Source organism: Ochotona princeps, chromosome 6 (genome assembly GCF_030435755.1).
Source record: "Ochotona princeps isolate mOchPri1 chromosome 6, mOchPri1.hap1, whole genome shotgun sequence".
Lineage (NCBI taxonomy): Eukaryota > Metazoa > Chordata > Mammalia > Lagomorpha > Ochotonidae > Ochotona > Ochotona princeps.
In genome coordinates this window covers 6,496,160-6,516,669 of record NC_080837.1, presented here as the reverse complement: position 1 = coordinate 6,516,669, position 20,510 = coordinate 6,496,160, and the positions used below count along the sequence as shown (strand labels likewise).

Sequence of the window (20,510 nt, the reverse complement as noted above, 5' to 3'; positions counted from 1 at the left end):
ACAGACCCCCACTGTGCCCCCCAAGCAGCCTGGACAGCCACTGCTGACACCCCCAAAGACAAACCGTTGCAGACACGGAATTGGACACTTTTTTGTCACTTGGTTCCTCTAATCCACATGACAATCCTCTGTAGACTGTTGTCAACAACCCTTAATTTAAGGAAGAGGAAATTAAGGCTCATCAAGTAGTTCAGACTCCTGCGCAAAGCCATGACTGGCAAGCAGCACATGAAACACAAATCCCTCTCTTGTCTAGCATGGGCAAGTGTTTTCATTGCTATTTGACACAAAAGGAAAATGAGGCTCAGAGAGGCTGAGCCTCACCCAGTGTCACCCAGCCGACACGTGACAAAGCCCCTCAACTCCTTTGCCTTTCTCCAGTGCTCTCTCTGGGAGTTCTGGGATCAACACGGGAGTATGCACTCCTAGCAGTCATTGTATTAGACAGTTTATTAAGAAGTTTCTTTTGGCCCTTGGTTGAGTCTAAAGGCTCTGTCCCTTTGTCCAACCTGCCTGCTGCTGCTGCTGCTTCCTCCTCGCAGCCCAAGGGGCACACATGCACGCGCACGCACACACACAGAGTCCACAACAGAGTCCACAACAGAATACACGGCGTGGGGACAGCAGCACCAGACTAGACAGAGGCAGGCCGACTCAAGGACGGCTGGATTCTAAAGACCCTGCTAAAGCCCACAACCTCCCAGGCCAGGTTCTGACGACCAGAAGAGCATGGCCCATGGTGGAGTGGACTTGGCCCAGCCTGTTTAAAAGGGGGAAGCTACTGGCAGAGGAGTGGAGGGGTCACATGAGTGGTCCCTGTCTGTACAAAGACAACTCGGGATGAAACAGCAGTCTCTCAGGAGGCCAGGCACTGTCCAGTGTCTGTCCCTCCAGGCTGGTGGAAACCTGTTTGCAACCGTTATTCCTTAGGGACCTTCCGTCACCACTCCTCTTCCCTCTACTGGGCCAGCCTTTCTTCTTACCAATTGGGAAAGCCTCATTAATGGTGTTAACTGTTAATGGTGTTCATAGTTAGCTGATCAGCGGCTTCTTTCCTAATCTGCTACCTAAAACCTGGGTGACTTGAGATTTGGGATGAATATGGAGAGGTAAGGCACAGCAGTGACCTAAGAGATAAACATCAGAGACAGCCAGAGCTCTGTGCACCTCATGGCCTCAGCTGACGGCCCAGCAATGGGGACAGGGGGTCCTGAGCAAACAACTGCGGCCTTGGCTGGCCTAATGCAATACGAGTGTGAAAGTCTACTCTTCGGAGTTGGGTGTGAAACTCATGAGGAATGTTCAAGAAAAGACACCAAGATTCTATAGGCCAGACTCTGGTGTGGCATCTCTAAGCTTCGCTCAGAGCCCACAGCTACAAAGGAAGACAGAACAGAAGAAGGGCTGGCCCCAGGCCTGGCGTGGCTTAGTGGCTAAAAGTCCTTGCCTTGAACGCGCCGGGATCCCACATGGGCACCGGTTCTAATCCCGGCAGCTCCACTTCCCATCCAGCTCCCTGCTTGTGGCCTGGGAAAGCAGTTGAGGACGGCCCAAAGCCTTGGCACCCTGCACCCGCGTGGGAGACCCAGAAGAGGTGCCTGGTTCCCAGCTTCGGATTGGCTCAGCACCAGAAAGAAGATCTTTCTCTGTCTCTCCTCCTCTCTGTATATCTGACTTTGTAATAAAAACAAATAAATCTTTATAAAAGAAGAAGAAGAAGAAGAAGGGATGGCCCCGTGGTGAAGCAAGCTAATCTTCAACCTGTGGTGCCAGCATCACACTTGGGTGCCGGTTCAAGTCCCAGCTGCTCCACTTCTAATCCAGCTCCCTGCTAATGTGTCTGTGTACACAGGTAAAGACGGCCCAAACCCTTTGACCCCTGCACCCACATGGGAGACCCAGAAGAAGCTCCAGGCTCCTGGCTTTGGCCCCACCCAGTTCTGGCTATTATGGTCATCTGAGGAATGAACCAGCAGATCAAAGATTTCACTCTGTGCCTCTCCTTCTCTCTCTATAACTGCTTTTCCAATAATAATAAAGCTCTTTAAAAATAAAACAAGAAGGGAAGGAGAGAAAGAAGCCATCCCTGACACCTATACATCTCAAGTGGCCCCAGCCCTCCTCCCACAGACCAACCAAACTGGCACTGTGCAAAGCAGAAAAGGCACACATTTCGTGAGCAGCGCAGCCAAGATTTACTGTGGTCATCCGGCAAGTGGGGACAGGGCATTCTGTCTGACCAGGCCCAGCGAGGCATGACGCCATAGGGTGCTGCGCCCTGTCCCTGTGGATCTCACGCTCTTACTGGCGAAGAACAGGCTGAGACGAAGAAACTGTACCAAGGAGACTGAGGTCAGAGCTGTCCTGGAAACGCTGGCGTGACCTCCAGGAGGGGAACGCTCTGAGCCGGGTCTTGAGAGATAAGAAGGAATTTTCCAGGCCAACAAGGAACCATCCTGTAGATGTGACTAAGGAGAATGGCCATGCCATCTCCTGTCCCGTCCTCCCACACCCACTCCAACTGCATGAGAGAGACACGCTGAAGTCCACACATGTTTTCTTCAGAGCACACATTTTCCATGAACCCTGTGCATGGATGTCAACCATTCTTTGCAACAAAATAGACTTTAATTTCATCTTTCCATAGACGTTTTGAAGGGCTCTGTGTGTAAAACCACAAGGATAGAGGGGAAAGCAGGGAGAGCAAGAAGAGCAACAGTGGGAAGCATGGGTAAGGGTGGAAATCGAATTCAGCGAGGTAAAGCTGCTGGCAGCCTTTCAAACAACATTTCCATCAGAGGCTGAGACCAGAGGAAGAGACAGAGTGCATTCCATCCACCAGTGTGCTTCCCAAACGCCTTCAATGGCCCAAGACAGCAGCTAGGATCTCCAGCTGGCAAGGATCCAGTGATTGAGCATCACTATGAGCTCCTGCAGTGCACAGGGACAGCAAGCTGGAGCCACAACTCAGTACTGGTGACCAAGTCCAGGCACTCCAACATAGGCAATCTACCCTGGAACTACTCCTTTTATACCCAGAAATCCCACCGAACAGAGGAACTGGCAGGTGCCCACCCCTGGAACCGTGGGTAATGAGGAAAGAGGAAGAGGAAAGGTTCAAAGGTGCTTGAGAAACAGGTGCTCTCCAGTCTCCTTCACCCACCTGGGACGCCAGGGAAGAGACCCTGCCCCCTCCACAGCCAAAGCCACGTGGTGTCATCTGGAGGTGTAAGATGGGCCCCGAAGGGAAACAGCATAGATGAGGGCGTGGCTATTCTAGGAACTCAAGAAAATGTAATAGCCACCTTTTATAAATGCTTTATGCCAAGAGCCCACCCAACACTCTAATCTGCAAAACTTCCAGAACACTATTCCCTGGGAATCCAGAGCCCAAGAGGAGAGGAACTACAGAGACGTACTTGGCCGTTCCCTGCAGGAGTCTTGAGAGTCCCTGCCAAGTCTTGAGATCTGACCTCTCGCACAGAACTTCAATCCGCTTTTTAGTTCACCACAATTACCTGACGGCTAGGTTCTAACACAGAGGGGGAAAGCCTGTCATGGCACATTAAGGACAAAATCAAACTGAATGGGACAACCAGTTGGAAGAAACACAGAACCATGCCTGGAGAAGGAAACTTTGAGAACACAGCGCTCACTGTCTCTGAGAGCCAGGAGCAGATACTACACTCACAAGAGCAAGAGACAACCGGGTGGAACAGACGCCACTGCCGGGGAATTAAAACTCAATGAGGAAACTTCCCCGAAAGTAAAGCAACAAGACAAACAGATGGAAGGGGAAGGAGGGATGAGAAAAGGGGAGAACAAGGCCAAGGAAACAGAGCTCCAACAGGCAAGCAGACCGGAGGAAGAAGTCAGTGTCAGTTGCACCCATATCTAATTTCTCAGAACGAAACGCTCTCAGTTTCCGACTGAGCGCGCCCGTGCGTGCCCTGGGAGGAGGAGACCCGTATCAAAACACATCACTGTGAAATCTTAGAACGTTCATGTGAGCTTCCAGGGAGAAAAGCCAATCACATGTAAAGAACTGGGATCAAAGTGTCTTACCACTCCTGACAGCAACACCGTAAGCAAGAAGGCGGGAGAGCAAGGTCTCTAAACTTAGAATGGAAATTATTTTCAATTTACAATTACATCTCCAGCCAAACACTCCATTAAGAGCAAAATTAAAAAGGGAAAAAATTTTTTCAGGGTTGCCACCATGGTATGGTTCAAGTCCCAGTTGCCCCACTTCCCTTCCAGTTTCCTACTAATGGCCTGGGGAAAGCAGCGGAACACGGCTCAAGTGTTCAGGCTCCTGCACCCACACTGGAGCCCCAGAAGAAGCTCCTGGTTTCAGGCTGGCCCAGATCTAGCTGTTGTGGCCATCTGGAAAGTGAACCAGTAGATGGAGGATCTCTTTCTCTCTCTTTAATTGTGTCTTTCAATAAATAAATAAATAAATCTTAAAAAAAAAAAAAAGAAGACATTTTCAAACACATGTCATCCAATATTTACTTCCTGTATACTCTTTCTAGAAACTATCAAAATAAGAATGCAAATCAACAAAGGGAAAATGGGCAACACAAAAGCAGAAAACAGAGGTAAAGGGAAAATTAGAGGGAAAGAAGCTGCCAAGGCGCAGATCAAAATCTGAGTCATTCTGCACCAGAGGGCCTCCAGGAAAGACCACTCAGAGGCTGCCACCCGAAGCCGTCAGCCATCGGGTCACCTTCAGGACCTCACAAAGCACCTGGGGGCAGGATTGCACACAGCCTGGAGGAGACCAAGAAAGGAAGACACATGACCCAGAAACTTGACTCAAATTCAGGGCAAAGGCAGGGGAACACCCATGAGTGCAGCTGTGTATCAGTCCGGGAAAGCCACCATTTCAGTTAAAAAAAATAAAGGTCCATCGGTAGGGGCAGGGTGCCAAGGACAGAGATGAACAGCACTGACTGTGTGAGACAACAAGTACATCCAAACGGCTCGCTAAAGGTATAAGAAACACTGGCAAAAGAATTCCAAGGGGGGCCCGGTGGCGTGGCCTAGTGGCTAAGGTCCTCGTCTTGAGTGCCCAGGGATCCCATATGGGAGCCGGTGCTGGTCCCGGCAGCTCCGCTTCCCATCCAGCTCCCTGCTTGTGGCCTGGGAAAGCAGTTGAGGACGGCCCAATGCATTGGGGCCCTGCACCCATGTGGGAGACCCGGAGGAGGTTCCTGGTTCCTGGCTTCGGATCGGCGCAGCACCGGCCGTTGCGGCTCACTTGGGGAGTGAATCATCGGACGGAAGATCTTCCTCTCTGTCTCTCCTCTCTTAATATCTGACTTTGTAATAAAATAAATAAATCTTAAAAAAAAAAAAAAAAAAAAAAAAAAGAATTCCAAGGGCCTGGCATGGCATGGTAGCCTAGCAGCTAGAGTCCTTGCCTTGTGTGAGCTGGGATCCCATGCGGGTATCCTGGAAGCCCTGCTTCCCATCCAGCTCCCTGCTTGTGGCCTGGGAAAGCAGCCGAGGATGGCCCAGGGCCTTGGGACCCTGCACCCACGTAGGAGACGGGGGGGGGGCGGGGGAAGCTTCTGGCTCCTGGCTTCGGATCAGCTCAGCTCCAGTCATTGCAGCCGCTTGAGGAATGAATCACTGCATGGAAGATCTTCCTCTCTGTCTCTTCTCCTCTCTGTATATCTGACTTTCCAACAAAAATAAAATAAACCTTTTTAAAAAAATTCCCAAAACAGGGCCCGGCGCAGTAGTCTGGTGGCTAAGGTCCTCACCTTGCACATGTCAGGATCCCATATGGACATCAGTTCTAATCCCTGCAGCCCCGCTTCCTATCCAGTTCCCTGTTAGTGGCCTGGTAAATCAGTTGAGGACAGCCCAGAGCCTTGGGACCATGTACCCACATGGGAAGCCATGAAGAAATCCCTGACTCCTAGCTTCAGATTGGCTCAGCTCCAGCCACAGTAGCCACTTGGGGACTGAATCAACAGATGGAAGATCTTCCTCTCTGTCTCTTCTCCTCTCTGTATATCTGACTTTCCAATAAAAATAAGTAAATAAACCTTTTTTTTAAAAAAAAAGAATACTTATTGGGATGCTTCTTGCATCTCGTATCAGAGTGTCTGGTGCACCCTGAGAGGCGAGCAGGGGTGATTCAAGGTTGTGTCATTGTGGGAGACCCAGGATTGAGTTCCTAGGTGCTGGCTCTGGCCTGGCCCAGCCCTGGCCGCTGTGGGCATTTAGGGAACAAACAAGCGGATAAAACCCCACAATAACAGGAAATGCACAAAGGCTAAATATCTGTGAATTATTTAGCATTGCAGCAATGCACACCTGTCAGAAGCAACAGCTGCTTCTCGGAGACAAGCAGGAAAGAGATGCTGTGTTCTGATGTGTGCCTTTTAGTATAATTTGAAGTTTTATTAAACTACATGCACATGTTAATGTGATCAAATAAAATTTAAGTTCCTTTAAAATAAAGGATTAAGAACTTCCTAAATGGAGAACAGAACATATAAGAAGCATGGCCGCAGGGCCAGTATTGTGGTGCTATGAGCTAGTTGCCATGATGCTAGCACCTCACATCTGACTGCTGGTTCAAGCCTTGGCTGCTGCCCCCCATGTGGGAGACTAGGATGTAGTTCCCAGCTCCTGGTTCCAGCCAGGCCCACATCTGCCAGCTGCAGCCATTTGGGAAGTGAACCAATAAGACACAATCTCGGGCCCGGCGGTGCGGCCTAGCAGCTAAAGTCCTCACTTTGAACGCACCGGGATCCCATATGGACACCGGTTCTAATCCTGGCAGCTCCACTTCCCATCCAGCTCCCTACTTGTGGCCTGGGAAAGCAGTCAAGGACGGCCCAAAGTCTTGCGACCCTGCACCCACGTGGGAGACCCGGAGGAGGTTTCCGGTTCCCAGCTTCGGATCGGTGCAGCGCCAGCCGTTGAGGCTCACTTATGGAGTGAATCATCAGATTGAGGATCTTCCTCTCTGTCTCTCCTCCTCTCTGTATATCTGACTTTGTAAAAAAATTTAAAAATAAATAAATCTTTAAAAAAAAAGAATTTTAAAAAGCACGGCATGGGAAAAGCACCAGTTTTCTCTAGAAAACTGTCATACAGGAGATGTGGGTGGAGACCCTGCAGAACACAAACGCCTCATCTCACCAGCCTAGCGTGGTGGACTCTGGCAAGTCTCTGTCCACTTCTAGCTCTCTCCTTGGTAAAATTGACTAATAATAGCACTTACTTCACAGGGCCCTGTGAGGTTTCAACAACAATGGCAATGGAAAATTGCGAAAGGCATCACGCTGCTGTTCTAAGACACACTCACAGACCTCTGGGTCCCTGGGAGCCGTGTCCTCGGCCCAGAGCTCACAGGGCCCTGGGTCAGTTGAGGCTAGGGCAGGAGCACCCCTGGAGACCAGGACAACAGTGGGGCCTGAGACTGGGCCCCTTGCACTGGTGGCTGTGTAGCAGGGGGACTAGATGCCCATCAGCAGGAGGCGCTGCAGGGCAGTCAGTCGCTTGATTTCCCCCCCACCCCAACCCCGCCCCAGGAGCTCAGTGAAAGGCAAGAGGCCTTCCCTTCCAACATGAGTTCTGTGGTTCTCACTGTATGCTATGTACTCTTCTTACAGATGTACCTTCAAGGATGAACTCACTTATCTCATAACAACCCCAGGAAGCTTATACCATCACAGCCCCCATTCAAGGACGAGTGGCTGAGAGGCTACATGATCTGCCCAACATCACAGAACTGCGGAGGGAGGGAGCCAGGAAGCCAAGGTGGGCAGTCTGCTCCAGGGTCTACAGTAGGCGGAGTCGTCACATGTCTCCAGCCTGTGACTTAAACCTCTAACTACTCCATTGTAACTTAGGGATATTTGGAAAGATCGCCTCAAACAGCAGGGCATATGCTTTCAGAACAGGAGACAGCAGCCCACACAGGGAGATTACAGAGGAAGCTAAGAAGCCAACATCGACTGGCACAGTGCTGTGCACACACCCACCTCCCCCACCATGTATGTCCTGAGGGCCCCTGGAAGCCTGCTGTGTGCAGAAGCCCAGTTGTGCAGCACACAGACAGTCCTGTTACCTGTGACAATGCAGGTGAACCTGACGTCGCTGTCCTCGGACACAGCCTTAGACTTGAGCGTGGTCTCGAATAGTGGCTGGGTCTCCTCTGTTAGCTGAGCAATGATGGAGCAGAAGGTGCTCCTAGGAGAGGCAAAGAGCTATTCAGAGCAGCCCTCCCCAAGACAGCACAGCAGCCTGGCCTTGACCAAGGCAGCTGACATCTTACCGTGTCTGCCCGGAAGTCATCCAGGACCCATGGCTCCAGCACCTGGACAAGTCTTTCTCCAAGCAAGCCCAGGCCTTTGGCCAGACTGGGGTAGGTGCTAGTGAGGAGTCAGTAACACTGGGATCCAGTCCCTTTACAAGAGGGGTCTGCTGGCCCAGGGCCAGCCTCCTGAGCACATCCAACTACCAGCCCAGGTACCCCTTCCCCACCCCTACCAAGGCCTGTGGGAGGGGGGATGGTTTCTCCTATCATCTCCAGGGAAGCTGGCGCACGGGGGAGACACACACATAGGTCAAGCTCAGACATAGAACCCCCCCAGGGCAGAGCTTGCATTCATGCCAAAGAATTTTGGAAAAGCTAATCAGTTTTGTGGGGCCCATGAAACCCCAAAACAGAAGAATTCAAAGGGCCCAGGAGCCCAGGGGCTTCTTCCAGAGCTTACACTCAAAGGAAAGCTCCTGTGTGTGTGAGCTCAGACCCACAGTGGGCAAAGAACAAGCTGGTGATGCCAGATGTCCAGCCCCCAAAATGGACTCTCACTGAGGGACAGCAGAAAAAAAGAAACCCAAATGAATCGTGATCAGGGCTAGGAAGCAGCAGGGCACACCCAGCTGTGGCTGCCTGGATCCATCCCTGGAGACCACGTGCTGAAGTGCAAACAGCGCTGGCAACTCAGGCCGATCAGCAGCACTGCCAGATCACAAACAGACCCAGCCCTGCGAAGCCACAACCTTCAGTTTAGAACTCAAGGGCATCGTGGCTTACTGGGTCCAGCAGGAACTCACCAACAACACCCAGGTTTACAGTCCTCTGCCTCCTGGGTGCAGGAAGCAGACCCCTGTGCCAAGTCCTTCCTGGGGCCAGCAGACACAAGGCGTCATTCCCAGGCGTGAAGCACAACCACGCAGCCAGGTCATGTGGTGCACAAGCTGTGCCCACCCTCCTCCCCTGCCCCCAGGCACACACCCTCGTGAGCAGCAGGGATGTGGGGAGGAGAGGAGTAGGAGGAAGTGAGGAGAAAGGCAATCACCCACAGGGTGGGTGGCCACTCAGGGCAGTATCTGTCTGCAGGCTCTCCACCAGGTAGGGTGAGTATGTAGCACAAACAATGGGTCCGTGACCTTACCCACTGTGGGGGACAGGTCCCTGTTCATGGCCTTTTTTTTTTTTCTTTGTAAATATCACTCTGGACTTGAATTTGAGGAGAAAGGCTGCACCCTAGGAGAATCCCTGGAATCACATGAAACCTTTGTCCCAGAGGCCAACCATGATAGGCCTGGAGGTTGGAGTTCATAGGAGACAACTGAAAAAGGGGTCACAGCTTTGCATCCCCAGAAACTACTCCTTTATCTTCCCTGCAATGTTCCCTCACTCACAACTCACCTGTCGTGAGTGCTGCTTGCCCTGTCTCTCATGAGTCCCACAGAAGGCCCCTGGGACCTCGGCCACCAGCTCCATATCAACACTGGGATATGGAGCAGCCCTACACGGTTCCTGCTGTTCCTATACCAACAGCAATGTCTGTCTGGGAATACCCACACCTCAACCAACAGTCCCCAGAAGCTGCCAGGCCAAATGTAATCCTAGGGGTACAACTGCATAGTTAACCATAAATAGCCCGTTATGTTCTCCCTACACAACCGGGACACTGCTTCCTCCATGACCTGAGCTTCGATGTGGACCCAGGCTTTGACATGGGTCCGAGGTTAGGAAGGTGCTTAGGCCAGCCTAGGAAAACCATCTCAGCTGCTCGTGTGAGACAAGGAAGCTACGATTTTGACAAACTCGCAGCCGTGAGTGCTCGAGGCAGGCAGAGACTGGCTCTGAAAAAAGCACTTATCTCCTCAAACTTTCCACACTTGACCTTGACATTGTAAGTGTCAACATGGGAAAACCTAAGTGACCGCTGACAGGTATGGTGACACAATAGCTCTCCCCAGGGAAGAGAACATGGATGCATTCTGAATTCAAGCAGAGTCACTGCGGACGTGGCCTTGCTCCAGGGAATGTTTCACAGCTTCTTGCTGCTATGAAGTTCCTGGCACCTCAAGTTTTCTGCTACAGACTTGAGGATACAGCACCCATTTTTTTAAGGAAACTTTTTAAAATATATATTTATTTATTTTTATTGGAAAGTCAGATTTATACAGAAAAAGACAGACAGAAAGATCTTTCATCCACTGTTTTACTCCCCAGCTGGCAGCAATAGCCAGAACTGAGCCACTCCGAAGCCAGGAGTCAGGAGTTTTTTTCTGGTCTCCCATGGGCCATCTGCTACTGCTTTTCTAGGTCATAAGCAGGGAGCAGAATGGAAAGTAGAATAGCTGGGATATGAACTGACGCCCATCTGGGATCCTGGCATGTGCAAGTGAGGACTTTAACCAGTAGGCTATTACACTGGGCCCCAGTACCCAGTCTTACAGAAAGCCAACAAGGGGGCTAGAATAGTGGCATAGCAAGTTCATACTCCACCGTAGCACCAACATCACATTTAGGTGCCAGCTCATGTCCCAGCTGCTCTACTTCCAATGCAGCTCCCTGCTGAAGGCCGGGGAAAGATAGATGATGTACCTGCCACCCATCTGGGAGACCCAGATAGTTCTTGCTTCAGCCTGGACCATTCCTGGCAGTTGTGGCCCTCTAGGGAGTAGACCAGCTGAAGGAAAATTCTTTCTCTTCCCTCCCCACTCTCTGTAATTGTGTCAAATCCATTTTTTTTTTTTTTTAAGAAAGCAAGTTAGGAAGTTGACACATCTGGAGATGATCCCACCGAGCCCTTGCCACTCACTGAGGATATGACAGACTACCCGGGTGCCTGTGAAGTTCTTGGTCTTTCCAACATTCAGAGGAGCCTAACTTTGTGCTTTCTTTGCTCTGACTGTTCTGCCAGCTCCTCTCGCAGCACTGACCACACCTTCACTTTGAATTAATGATCATCTCTCTCTTTCTCTCTCTCTCACCTGGGAGCCACCCATAGCAAAGACTGCTCAGTGTTCCAGCCATCCAGGCCACATCCTTGGGGTACCCAGCAGAGCTACAGACAGGAGCAGCTGGCCACTTCACACCAGCTAGCCACTCAGCAATCTTTCTCTGCAAGGAGGAACTGCAGCCGATCTCCCCAAATCTACCAGAATCTAGGATGAGACCCAAGTGGTGAGAAGCAGCAAGGAAACGTTCCCACCCTGACTGGCAGCTGGGTCAGCCAGCAGAGAGCTGTCCCCAGCTCAGGAGGCAAGAGGCCCATCACGGAGGCAGCAACCCTCCACCCTAAGCTTGCTCAGGCTCCGGCCCGGCCTGGCAGCAGGCCAGAGAACACGCTTGGGCAGGAAGCACTGCTGTGGGCCTCTCTGATCTCAGGGGATATTACCACCTTCAGGGCACAGAGCAGCCTGAGGAAGCCAAATCCCAGACAGAGTTGGTGAAAGTAGAACTGAAGGGACTGCAGAACAAAATGAAAAAGGCAGCAGCCCAGGCCAGAAGGAGAGACACAGTAAAGTGTCAAAACAAGAAATGAGCTTACACAAACCATGGAAAATAAGATGGGGAGGAGGGCATGGGACTGGCAGGTCCTGGTTCCACTCTCAGGTGTCTGTCTCTCCACGGGGCAGAGATGACACTGCAGACATTCCGGGAGACCGCTGCCCCCGCTTCCATTCCTGAGTCCCCATGCTCCTCCTGACTGGCTCATGCAAGCTTCAATTCAGGTCCCTGAAAGAGGCATGCTCACCTGAGTCCCCATGCCCACCCCGCACCCCATGCAGCCTCATTAGTGCACAAGCAGCCCCCCAGGGACCCCTCAAGGTCCAGACCCAAGAAAAGAGCAGTCCAAGGAGTGGAATGCATTGTGTGTTTACCTTCCAGAGCTGGGGTGAGGCAACCGGTTGCTGGATAAGCTAAGCAAAAACAGCAAATGGAATCATTAGGCCCAAAAGCAAGGAGAGGGAGAGGCGAAGTCAACAACAGTCGCAAAGTATTAATCGGCCACCATCTGGAGCCTGCAGGCCTTTCTATTAAAAGGGTCCAGCTGTCTTAGTTGGCCTGCTCCAGTTAGCAAGCGGCCTCACTGCCCCAACACCAACGCATCTGAAACCAAGAGCTCGTTAAAGGCAGCCGGGACCAAGGTGGTTAGACAGGAAGTAAACCCCTGGTGGGGGGTGGGGGGGACTGCTCTGAGAAAGCTCTCAGGGAGCTTGGTGCCTTCTGGCACCAGGCGAGGGGGCAGCTCCTGCCGCTGCCTCAGCCCTCTGGGAGAGAAGAGTCTGGTTCCTGGAAATGCCTGGGAAGGAGACAGGTGGCTTATACACACCCACCATTAATATGTTAAAGTACAGTTAAAGAGCCCACAAGGCAAACCAGCTAGAGAAGTGAAGAGGAGAGAAACAAAGCGGTTAATTGAGCGGGAGCCGGGCGTCCACTCCTCAGGCAGTCCAGCAGCAGGCCCATCCTGCCCAGCGGCTGGATCCCCCCTCCTGCCTGGGGCAGCTGGGGAGAAACCGGGTGCTGCCCCACGCAGTGCTGCCCTGAGCGTACCCCAGCTGACTTAGTGATGAGTCGACTTTGACTCTCCCTTGGTCCTTCCCAACACAAACGTTTGCAGCTCAGGCTGGCCTGGCCACACTCACTCCCTTCAGCAGCTCCTGCCATGAGAAGCACACCCCTTCTAAACCCACACTCCTGTCTAAAGCTCTACAAAGTCCATCTCTGGAAAGAACCAAAGAACCAAGCCCATTATCTCCCCCCACCAAACCTGGCTTCCCTCTAGGACTCTTGATTTGTGGGTTCCACTGGAGTTCTCGAAACTGCAGAGCTCAAACCCTGCTGTGTTGGAGCTGGCCTGCTAGCACAGGGAGCTAAGCTGCCACCTGTGATGTCAGCTCTCTGACAGACACTAGTTTGAGTCCCCAGTTGATCCACTTCAAATCAGCTCTCCGCTAATGCACCTAGAAAAGTAGTATAGTCCAAGTGCTTGGGTACCTTGGCACCCCGTGGGAGACGCGGATGAAGCCTGCCCCAGTCCTGGCCTTTATGGCCATCTGGGGAGTGAACTGGCAGATTGAAGAGCTCTCGTCTCTGTAAACCAAGCGTAAAAAAGAAAACAAACTGCCAGTTCCAGGCTGCCCCCTTCTTGTCCCCCAGAACCAATCAGCTCTGGGCCCTCCTTTCTCCCTTTCCCTTTGCTCCTGCTGCGGACTGACTCGGACCCGTGGCTCCATATTTGACATCAGCTCTACCCCTTAACTCCCATCAGCATCACTCATCCGAACAAAACACTGCAGTTCCCCACTGTACATTCTAACATTGTACCTCAACTCCTGGGCTGGTCAGCTCACACGCTCACAACCACCATGGTTCTCTTTCCTTTCCAGGACTCAGCTGGCCTGAGCGTGGCCACAGCCTTCTCTTCCGATTTCTCTGCCTGGGAAGTCCTCTCTCCTTCCTTCTGTTCTGACCTAAATCCTGGACCCTCAGGTTTCAAAACTCAGCTCTTTGTGTAGTTTTGCGGTTCTTGGCACAATGCTAGGCACACAGTGGGCATTCAATCCGCTGCTGGAATAAAGACAGAAGCGATGGGGAAGGAGGGAGGATGTAGTTTCAAACAAGAAAGGTCCTGCCACGCACCCCTCCTCCCACAACTGCCAAGAGAAAGCAGCCAGGTGCAGGAGGAGAGTTGCCTTGGCTCAGAGCTTTAAAAGCCCCTGGGGGCTGCGAGGGCAGCGCCTCCAAGGTTCCCAGGCATCCTTTCCTGAGAGCAGACTCCCATCCCTCACCTGAGAATGCAGATTTCTCCTCTGGGTCTGAGGACTCAAGGGGGAAGGGGCTAGCTTTCTAATTCAGAAGTGCCAACGACTGGTTCCACCTGCCCAGGAACCAAGAACTGAGCTGGGCTGGTGATCCCTCCCACTCATTCAGTCTCGGCTCTTGCTCTCTCTCTCTCCTGGGTCAGGGCTCTCAGTGAGGTGGGACACGTTCCCCCTCTACGGCCTCGGAGCAGGGCAGGATCAGAGGCCTCATGTTGACAGCTGAGAAGTAAAGAAATTTTTGCGTGGAATGTGAACCTGGGACCCTGGAAGGAAAAGGTCCCTTGTAAAGGAGAAAAGTAAACGAGGGGCTGCCTGAGGGAACCAGGACCTCCCATTCTTTGTCATCAAAGGCCCTTGGAAAGCCTGGCCCAAGCAGAATGGTCTCTGAGGAACAAGGGAAGCTGGGGTTTCTAGAACCTCTGAGTGCCCCGCGGAAGCCATCTAGTCATCACTGCTTCCATCCAGCTGCTCGGCCTGAACCTCCTCTAGCATCCCAGACTCCATGTTTGGACAGGGATGCTGTCGCTGAGCCTGGAAGATTGAGAGGATCAGGCCTAACGTCTCGGGGGGTGGGGGGCTATCTATGTGCTGGGCCTCAGAGCCTAGTGGGCACTGGAAACAGTCTTCAGCTGCCCTTGGACAGGAAACCCTCACGGCCACGGCCACAGACAGGAGTGGTCATGTATTCAGGGAAGAGCAGTTCTAGCCCCTAGGCCAGGGTTCCTGGTGCCCAGGGCAGCGGCCACCAGCCCATCCTCCTGATGGCCTGTGACAATGGCTCCAGGGCTCCACGCACATCCACAGAAAGGCCAGAAAAGGCTGGAGCCAGGGCCAGACCTTGAGGGCTGAGACAGACACAGCCAGTAAAGCTCCCCCTTTCTTGTGCCCCAAGGTCCTCTCTGCATCCCCACAGGCAGGCAGATTATTCTGCGGGTCAAGAGAATGCTGGTCTTCCTAGAGAATGGGGAACCACCCCTCTTTTTGTCCCCAGCACAACCCCGCTCCCATGTGCCTCCTCTTTGGCCAAAGGTTCTTCCAGAGAAATTGAGCTCCCTTGTCCCTTAAAATCCAAGACCAACTAGCGGGAGCAGTGACAAATTCTGCAAGGACAAAACAGAGCCAGAGTACTAGGCTGGGAAACCCCTCTCTCACAGCCTCCACAACCTTGATTTAAAAAAAAAAAAAAAAAAAAAAAAAAAACTTGAGCGCATTCTCATTTAGGTCTAATGGGGCTTGGACAGACTTCTGTATCCCAGCCCTAGCTTTCAGCTGTGTGTTCATCAGGTGCGCAGTTAGAACGTGGTACCATGTCACTGTGCAGCCAGGCAGCAGCACCTGTCTGCTATGTATCTTTTTTCTAAAAGTCCTGACCTCCTGTCCTCTCCTCCTTCCCCAGGTTCTGCCTGATTCTCCACCCTTTTCCTCCCTCCACGCCACTGTCTCTGAGAGGAATCCTGCTTCCAGCCCCTCCACCTGTTCCTTCCACAATGCCCAGACCCAGGAGGCCAGTCCCAGACAAGGCCCCTGTGAGGTGTGTGACACTTCCACAGGAAGTCAGCTTCACCACGCACGGAAACCAGTGTTCACCTTCAGGTTGCCACAGAGCCAGTCCTCAGGGGACAGGGACTTTCTTTCCTGGCAGCCAGGAGACCTGTCCAGTCTGACTCAACCACTAAGACCAGTCCTGCTCCCTGCCCCAGACATGTGACACCATTTGACAAGTTTTTTGCAGAAACCGGTTCTGGTTACAGTTGAACTTTTCCAACTCCAAGGTCAACACGACTCAGCCAATCCACGAGGAAGTGGCCAGGACTTTTTCTGAATGTCCATGCTTGCCGGTAGATGAACAGAGAACAGGAAGGAGGTGGTCTTGGGGCAGAGTCAAGGGAGGAATGGCTGTTTTCTGCATGACTGACACTCAGCCTAATTGAGGGGCCCAGAGAGGAGTCCCTAGCCCAATAGCCAAACCCTCACGCTATCCTTTGTAAAGGAAATGAGGGAGCTAACGGCAGGAAGTGTGTCTCCGCAGCAATGCACTGTGGTGTGCATTTGCCTGTCCCGTCTGAGGAACCCCAGCTCCTCCACTGTCTGCCTGTTTTGCTCCCTGCATCAACCCCTCTTCTAAAACAACTCATCCACTCTTCTCAGCTCTTGGAAGGCCAGTAAAGGCCTCCACATTGCCACCTCTTCTCTGTGGTCCCTCCATCCCCAAGCCCTCAAGCTGGGCAGGGCAACGGCCACTCTCAGGGCTGCAACACCTTCAATCTCCACACTCCCAGGGAGGCCAACCCACACCTCATCTCACCAGCCCCCACAAAGATACCAGCACCCCATAGCCCAGCCCAGCCCATCCCCACCGCCTCCCACCCCTTGGGGTGGCTCCCTCCTGCCCAGCAGGAAAGAATGTCAGTCACTCGGACTGTGCTTATCGCTGGCTGTGGAATCCGAGGCCATGGAGCCAGGGCCCGGGATGAGGGAGATAACGAAGGCTTTTGGGACTTGAAAAATAACCCGCCCCCTCCCCCCCGTCCCACAACACAGGCAGAAAAAAGGGGCCTTCATTCTCTCAGTGAGCCCCTGTGGCCAGAGACCTGAAGCCCAAGGGCCGCAAAAAGGGTGTACAAGAGGCCTCTTTCTGGCCTAGCAAAGTCCCCGGCCTCGGGCCTTCAGGTTTGGAAAACTCGAGGGCGCTCCGGGCCCCTAAGGCCTCACGGAGGCCTCCGGCGGTGGCCACCCGACCCGCCCGGCCCGCCCGGCCCCCGCGGCGCCGCTCACCTGGTCTCGGGCCGCACGCTGAGCAGGTAGCTGCGGCTGGCGGGGCTGGGGGTCCACACGGGCCCATCGTCCTCGCCGTCGCCTCCCGCCCCCGACCGTCCTCCCGAACCCCAGCCGCGGCTGGGGAGTCTCCGCGACCCCATGGCGCCCGCCCAGCTCGTTGGCCTCCCCTCAGGCCTCCTCTCGGCCCGGTCCTCTAGGCCCCTGCCCGCCGGCCGCCGCTGCCGCCCGCGGCTGACGCGCGCCCCTATTTATAGCCCTCAGCCCGGCGGCCCCGGGGCCGTCGTCACCTGCTGCTGTCCCTCCACCCCCGCGCGGCCCGGCGCCCCCGGCGTCTCGGAGCCGCGCCGGCCGGGGCTTCGCCCGCCGTACGGAAGGCCCGACTCCAGGTTTCCCTCAGACCTCCGAGGAGAGGACAAACTGGCAGGAGAAGGCCTCCCTGGGTGTCCGGCCTTAGGAGGAGCAGAGGATGAGCCCCTCCCGTGGAGTTCCGGGGCCACAGCTTTGTGCTCCCTCGGGTTCGGCGGTGTGGAAGCTTCTCGAAGAGGCTTTTGAGGCACACAGCCAGAGCAGCTGCTGGGCTGACCTAATGGAGCCGAGGACGCTCTCAGAGAGCCACCTTGCTCCAGGTACCCCAGCACTGCATCCAGCACTTAGACAGCTCCAAAACACCTCCATCTGTGGCTCCAATAGCTAGTGTGTTTGTGCAGATTCTACCCGCGGCCGGTGGTTGACTGGTAAGCCCAGGCTGTGTGGGTTCACGGACTTCACCCATGTGCTGTGACTGGGATTGAGCGAGAAAACCAGTCCCTGTGTGATGAGCTCAGGTGATCACTAGCCCCATGTCCTGCTGTGTGGAAGGGGTTGGTCAGCAGAGAGGATGGGCCCAGAGACCTGGCGGGTGTTGACTTGTCCATCCATGCCTGTGGCACGTGTTCCTGAGATCTGGTATTACAAGTTAGAGCGGTTTCGAATGATCATGCATTGGAGGTTTGACCCTCAGAATTATTTTACTAGGGTAAGGATGCACTTAATTCAACAATAGTGTCTGAAGGTGGGGCCTTGGAAAATGAATAGATTGGGGGCCCGGTGCAATGACTCGATTGGTTAATCCTCCCCTTGCAAGCCCAGGATCCCATATGGGCACCAATTTGTGTTCTGGCTGCTCTACTTCCCATCCAGCTCCCTGCTTGTGGCCTGGGAAAGCAGTTGAGGACGGCCCAAAGCCTTGGGACCCTGCATCCGCATGGCGGACCCAGAAGAAGCTCCTGGCTCCTGGCTTCAGATCAGCTCAGCTCCAGCTGTTGTGGCCACTTGGGGAGTGAACCTGTGGACAGATAGTTCTGTCTCCCCCTCTTTCTGTGAATCTACCTTTCCAATAAAAATAAATAATCGTTTTCAAAAAAACGACTGGGTTGCTTTTGGTTGTTAAAGTGGAGTCCCTGTGATAGAAGCACTGTGGCACTTTTTTTTTTTAAGATTTATTTTATTTATTTGAAAGTCGTAAGTACAGAGAGAGGGAGAGATCTTCCATCTGCCGATTCACTCCCTAAATGTCCAGACTGAAGCTGGGAGCTTCTGGGTCTCCCATGTGGGTACAGGGACCCAAGCATTTGGGTTGTTTTCTCTTAGGCATATCAGCAAGGAGTTGGGTTGGAAACAAAGCAGCCAGAACTTGAACTTTTACCCATATGGGGAGGCCAGCGTTTTTTAGATGGCAACAGTTTTACCCAATATGCCACAATGCCAGGCTTACAAGGTAGGGCTTTTTAAGGAGAGATTATATAGGCAGTAGTCATCAGGTTCCTCCATTTTTCTTTGTTCTTGGCTCTCTGGAGGTGTATAAATTTAAAATCATCTGCAGGACAAATAATTTTAGAATATTTGAAAAAAATCACCTGAAGTTTTGTTCTTTTGTTTAAATTATGTGAACACCTAGTGGTAGGTATGGGCATTTGAGCTATAGACAGGTATCCTGTGATGTCTGTATTCATATTTGTGCTATACCTGGGGAACACACACAGAAACCAAATGCAATGCAGGCAGAATCATGCAGTGATGAAACTGTGTATTGGAAGCATAAATGAATAGATAATAGGGGCTGGCACTGTGGCATAGTGGGTTAAGCCACTCTCTGAGACGCTACATCCCATATTGGAACACCAGTTCAAACCCCAACTGCTCTGCCTGTGATCCAACTTCCTGCTAACGTACCAGGGAATGCAGTCGAAGATGGCCTGAAGACTTGGACTCCTGCCACCCACGTGGGAAATCTGAAGGAATTTTATTGCTCTGCCTTTCAAATAAATACATACATACATACATAAAAAGGGGTGGTGATACAAAGCAAACAGAAAAAAAATCATACATTCACCACACAGAATATCGTAGGTACGGACTGGGGGAAACAAAATATTCCAGATAAAAGGGGGCCAGCTACATCAAGAGAAAAGATAAGCCTGAAGGCCTTGCCTCACAATATGGAAACCAGGACTCCAAAGCCTCATGTCAATGTACATGGTGCCAGTAGGGACCCATGAGACCCTCCAGCTTACTGACTTCCTGTTTGAAAATGTGATCCCAGCAGAGGTCGGGCCACGGGAACCACCTATAACACCTGCCTGAGTCTAGGTTCCACACAGCCGGTTGTTTCATGGACTCCCAGACCCGCACATGTCCAACAGGAGCCAGTGGTCCTCAAGTTTTCCTCAGTCCTATTTCTTTCTTCAACCAAGTTCCTGAGGTGCGGAACAGAGCTGCATAGAGGTGGTAGGGAGGTGGAGGTGGTGTGAAGGCATCTGCATGTACAGACACCAATAGCATTATTCCTCTCCAAGCTCAAGGTCTAGCAAGAGAGAGAGGGGCCATGGAAAGTGATGCTGTCTGGTGAGGACCAGGCTAGGGGTCTGGAGATGAGTCCTACTCTTCCATTGAGCAGCTGTATGGCCTTGGGCAAGTGGCTGCTGTCCCCGGCTCCTTTGTGAAGGGGAATGCCGGCACGGCACTCTGGATGAGCCGAAGGTTGCAACGGACCGGCTCAGCCGGGAGCAATCAGTCCGACGGGAACAGGACCCCGGGAACGGTGGGCAAGGATTCGGCGAGTGACAAACAGACACGACAACTCAAGGCAGTTGTATCTGAGTGCATTTTGCAAAAGCAAGGCATCAGCTTATATACAATAGATCATTGCAAGGGGACATTTTCTTGCTTATTCATGTGATTACATTTCTGCAAACAATTATTCCAGGGAGGTAAGCGGGTCTGACGAAAAAAGATTATTCTCTAATAGCCTGGTTACAGAATACAGTTGCTGTTTCTTGTGGACACAGTTTGGCACTAGCTACAGTTTTAATCATTAAGCAGTTAGCTCTCATTGTGTTTTGTGCCTTACATTGGTTTCAATATTAACTTGTCTATTTTTCTTAGCTTTTCTTCCTGTATGGCTTTTTAAGCTATAGATTTTTTTTTTTAGATTTGTTTTATTTTTATTACAAAGTCAGATATACTGAGAGGAGGAGAGAGAGAGAGGAAGTGGAGCTGCCGGGATTAGAACCAGCGGCCATATGGGATCAAGGCGAGGACCTTAGCCACTAGGCCATGCTGCCGAGCCCAAGCTATAGATTTCTACTATA

The 20,510-nt window shown here is 52.4% G+C and overlaps 1 protein-coding gene across 5 annotated transcripts in view; it reads right to left on the bottom strand.

The window, feature by feature from the left end:
- The window catches only part of ALPK3 (alpha kinase 3), a 47,068-nt gene extending 29,884 nt beyond the window's left edge, over nucleotides 1-17,184 (bottom strand). Inside the window, exons 1-3 of one of the 5 annotated variants that reach the window (XM_058665514.1) lie at nucleotides 16,879-17,184; nucleotides 12,157-12,195; nucleotides 8,096-8,217 (exon numbers count right to left, since the gene is read on the bottom strand). In XM_058665514.1, the coding sequence (XP_058521497.1) occupies nucleotides 8,096-8,217; nucleotides 12,157-12,195; nucleotides 16,879-17,021 (304 nt within the window). In that variant the 5' untranslated portion in view covers nucleotides 17,022-17,184. Of the gene's footprint in view, nucleotides 1-8,095; nucleotides 8,218-11,822; nucleotides 11,990-12,156; nucleotides 12,196-16,878 lie in introns of those variants that run through there. The other 4 variants (XM_004594601.2, XM_058665511.1, XM_058665512.1 and 1 more) reach the window with 4 other exon arrangements.
- Between the last annotated feature and the right edge of the window lie 3,326 nt (nucleotides 17,185-20,510).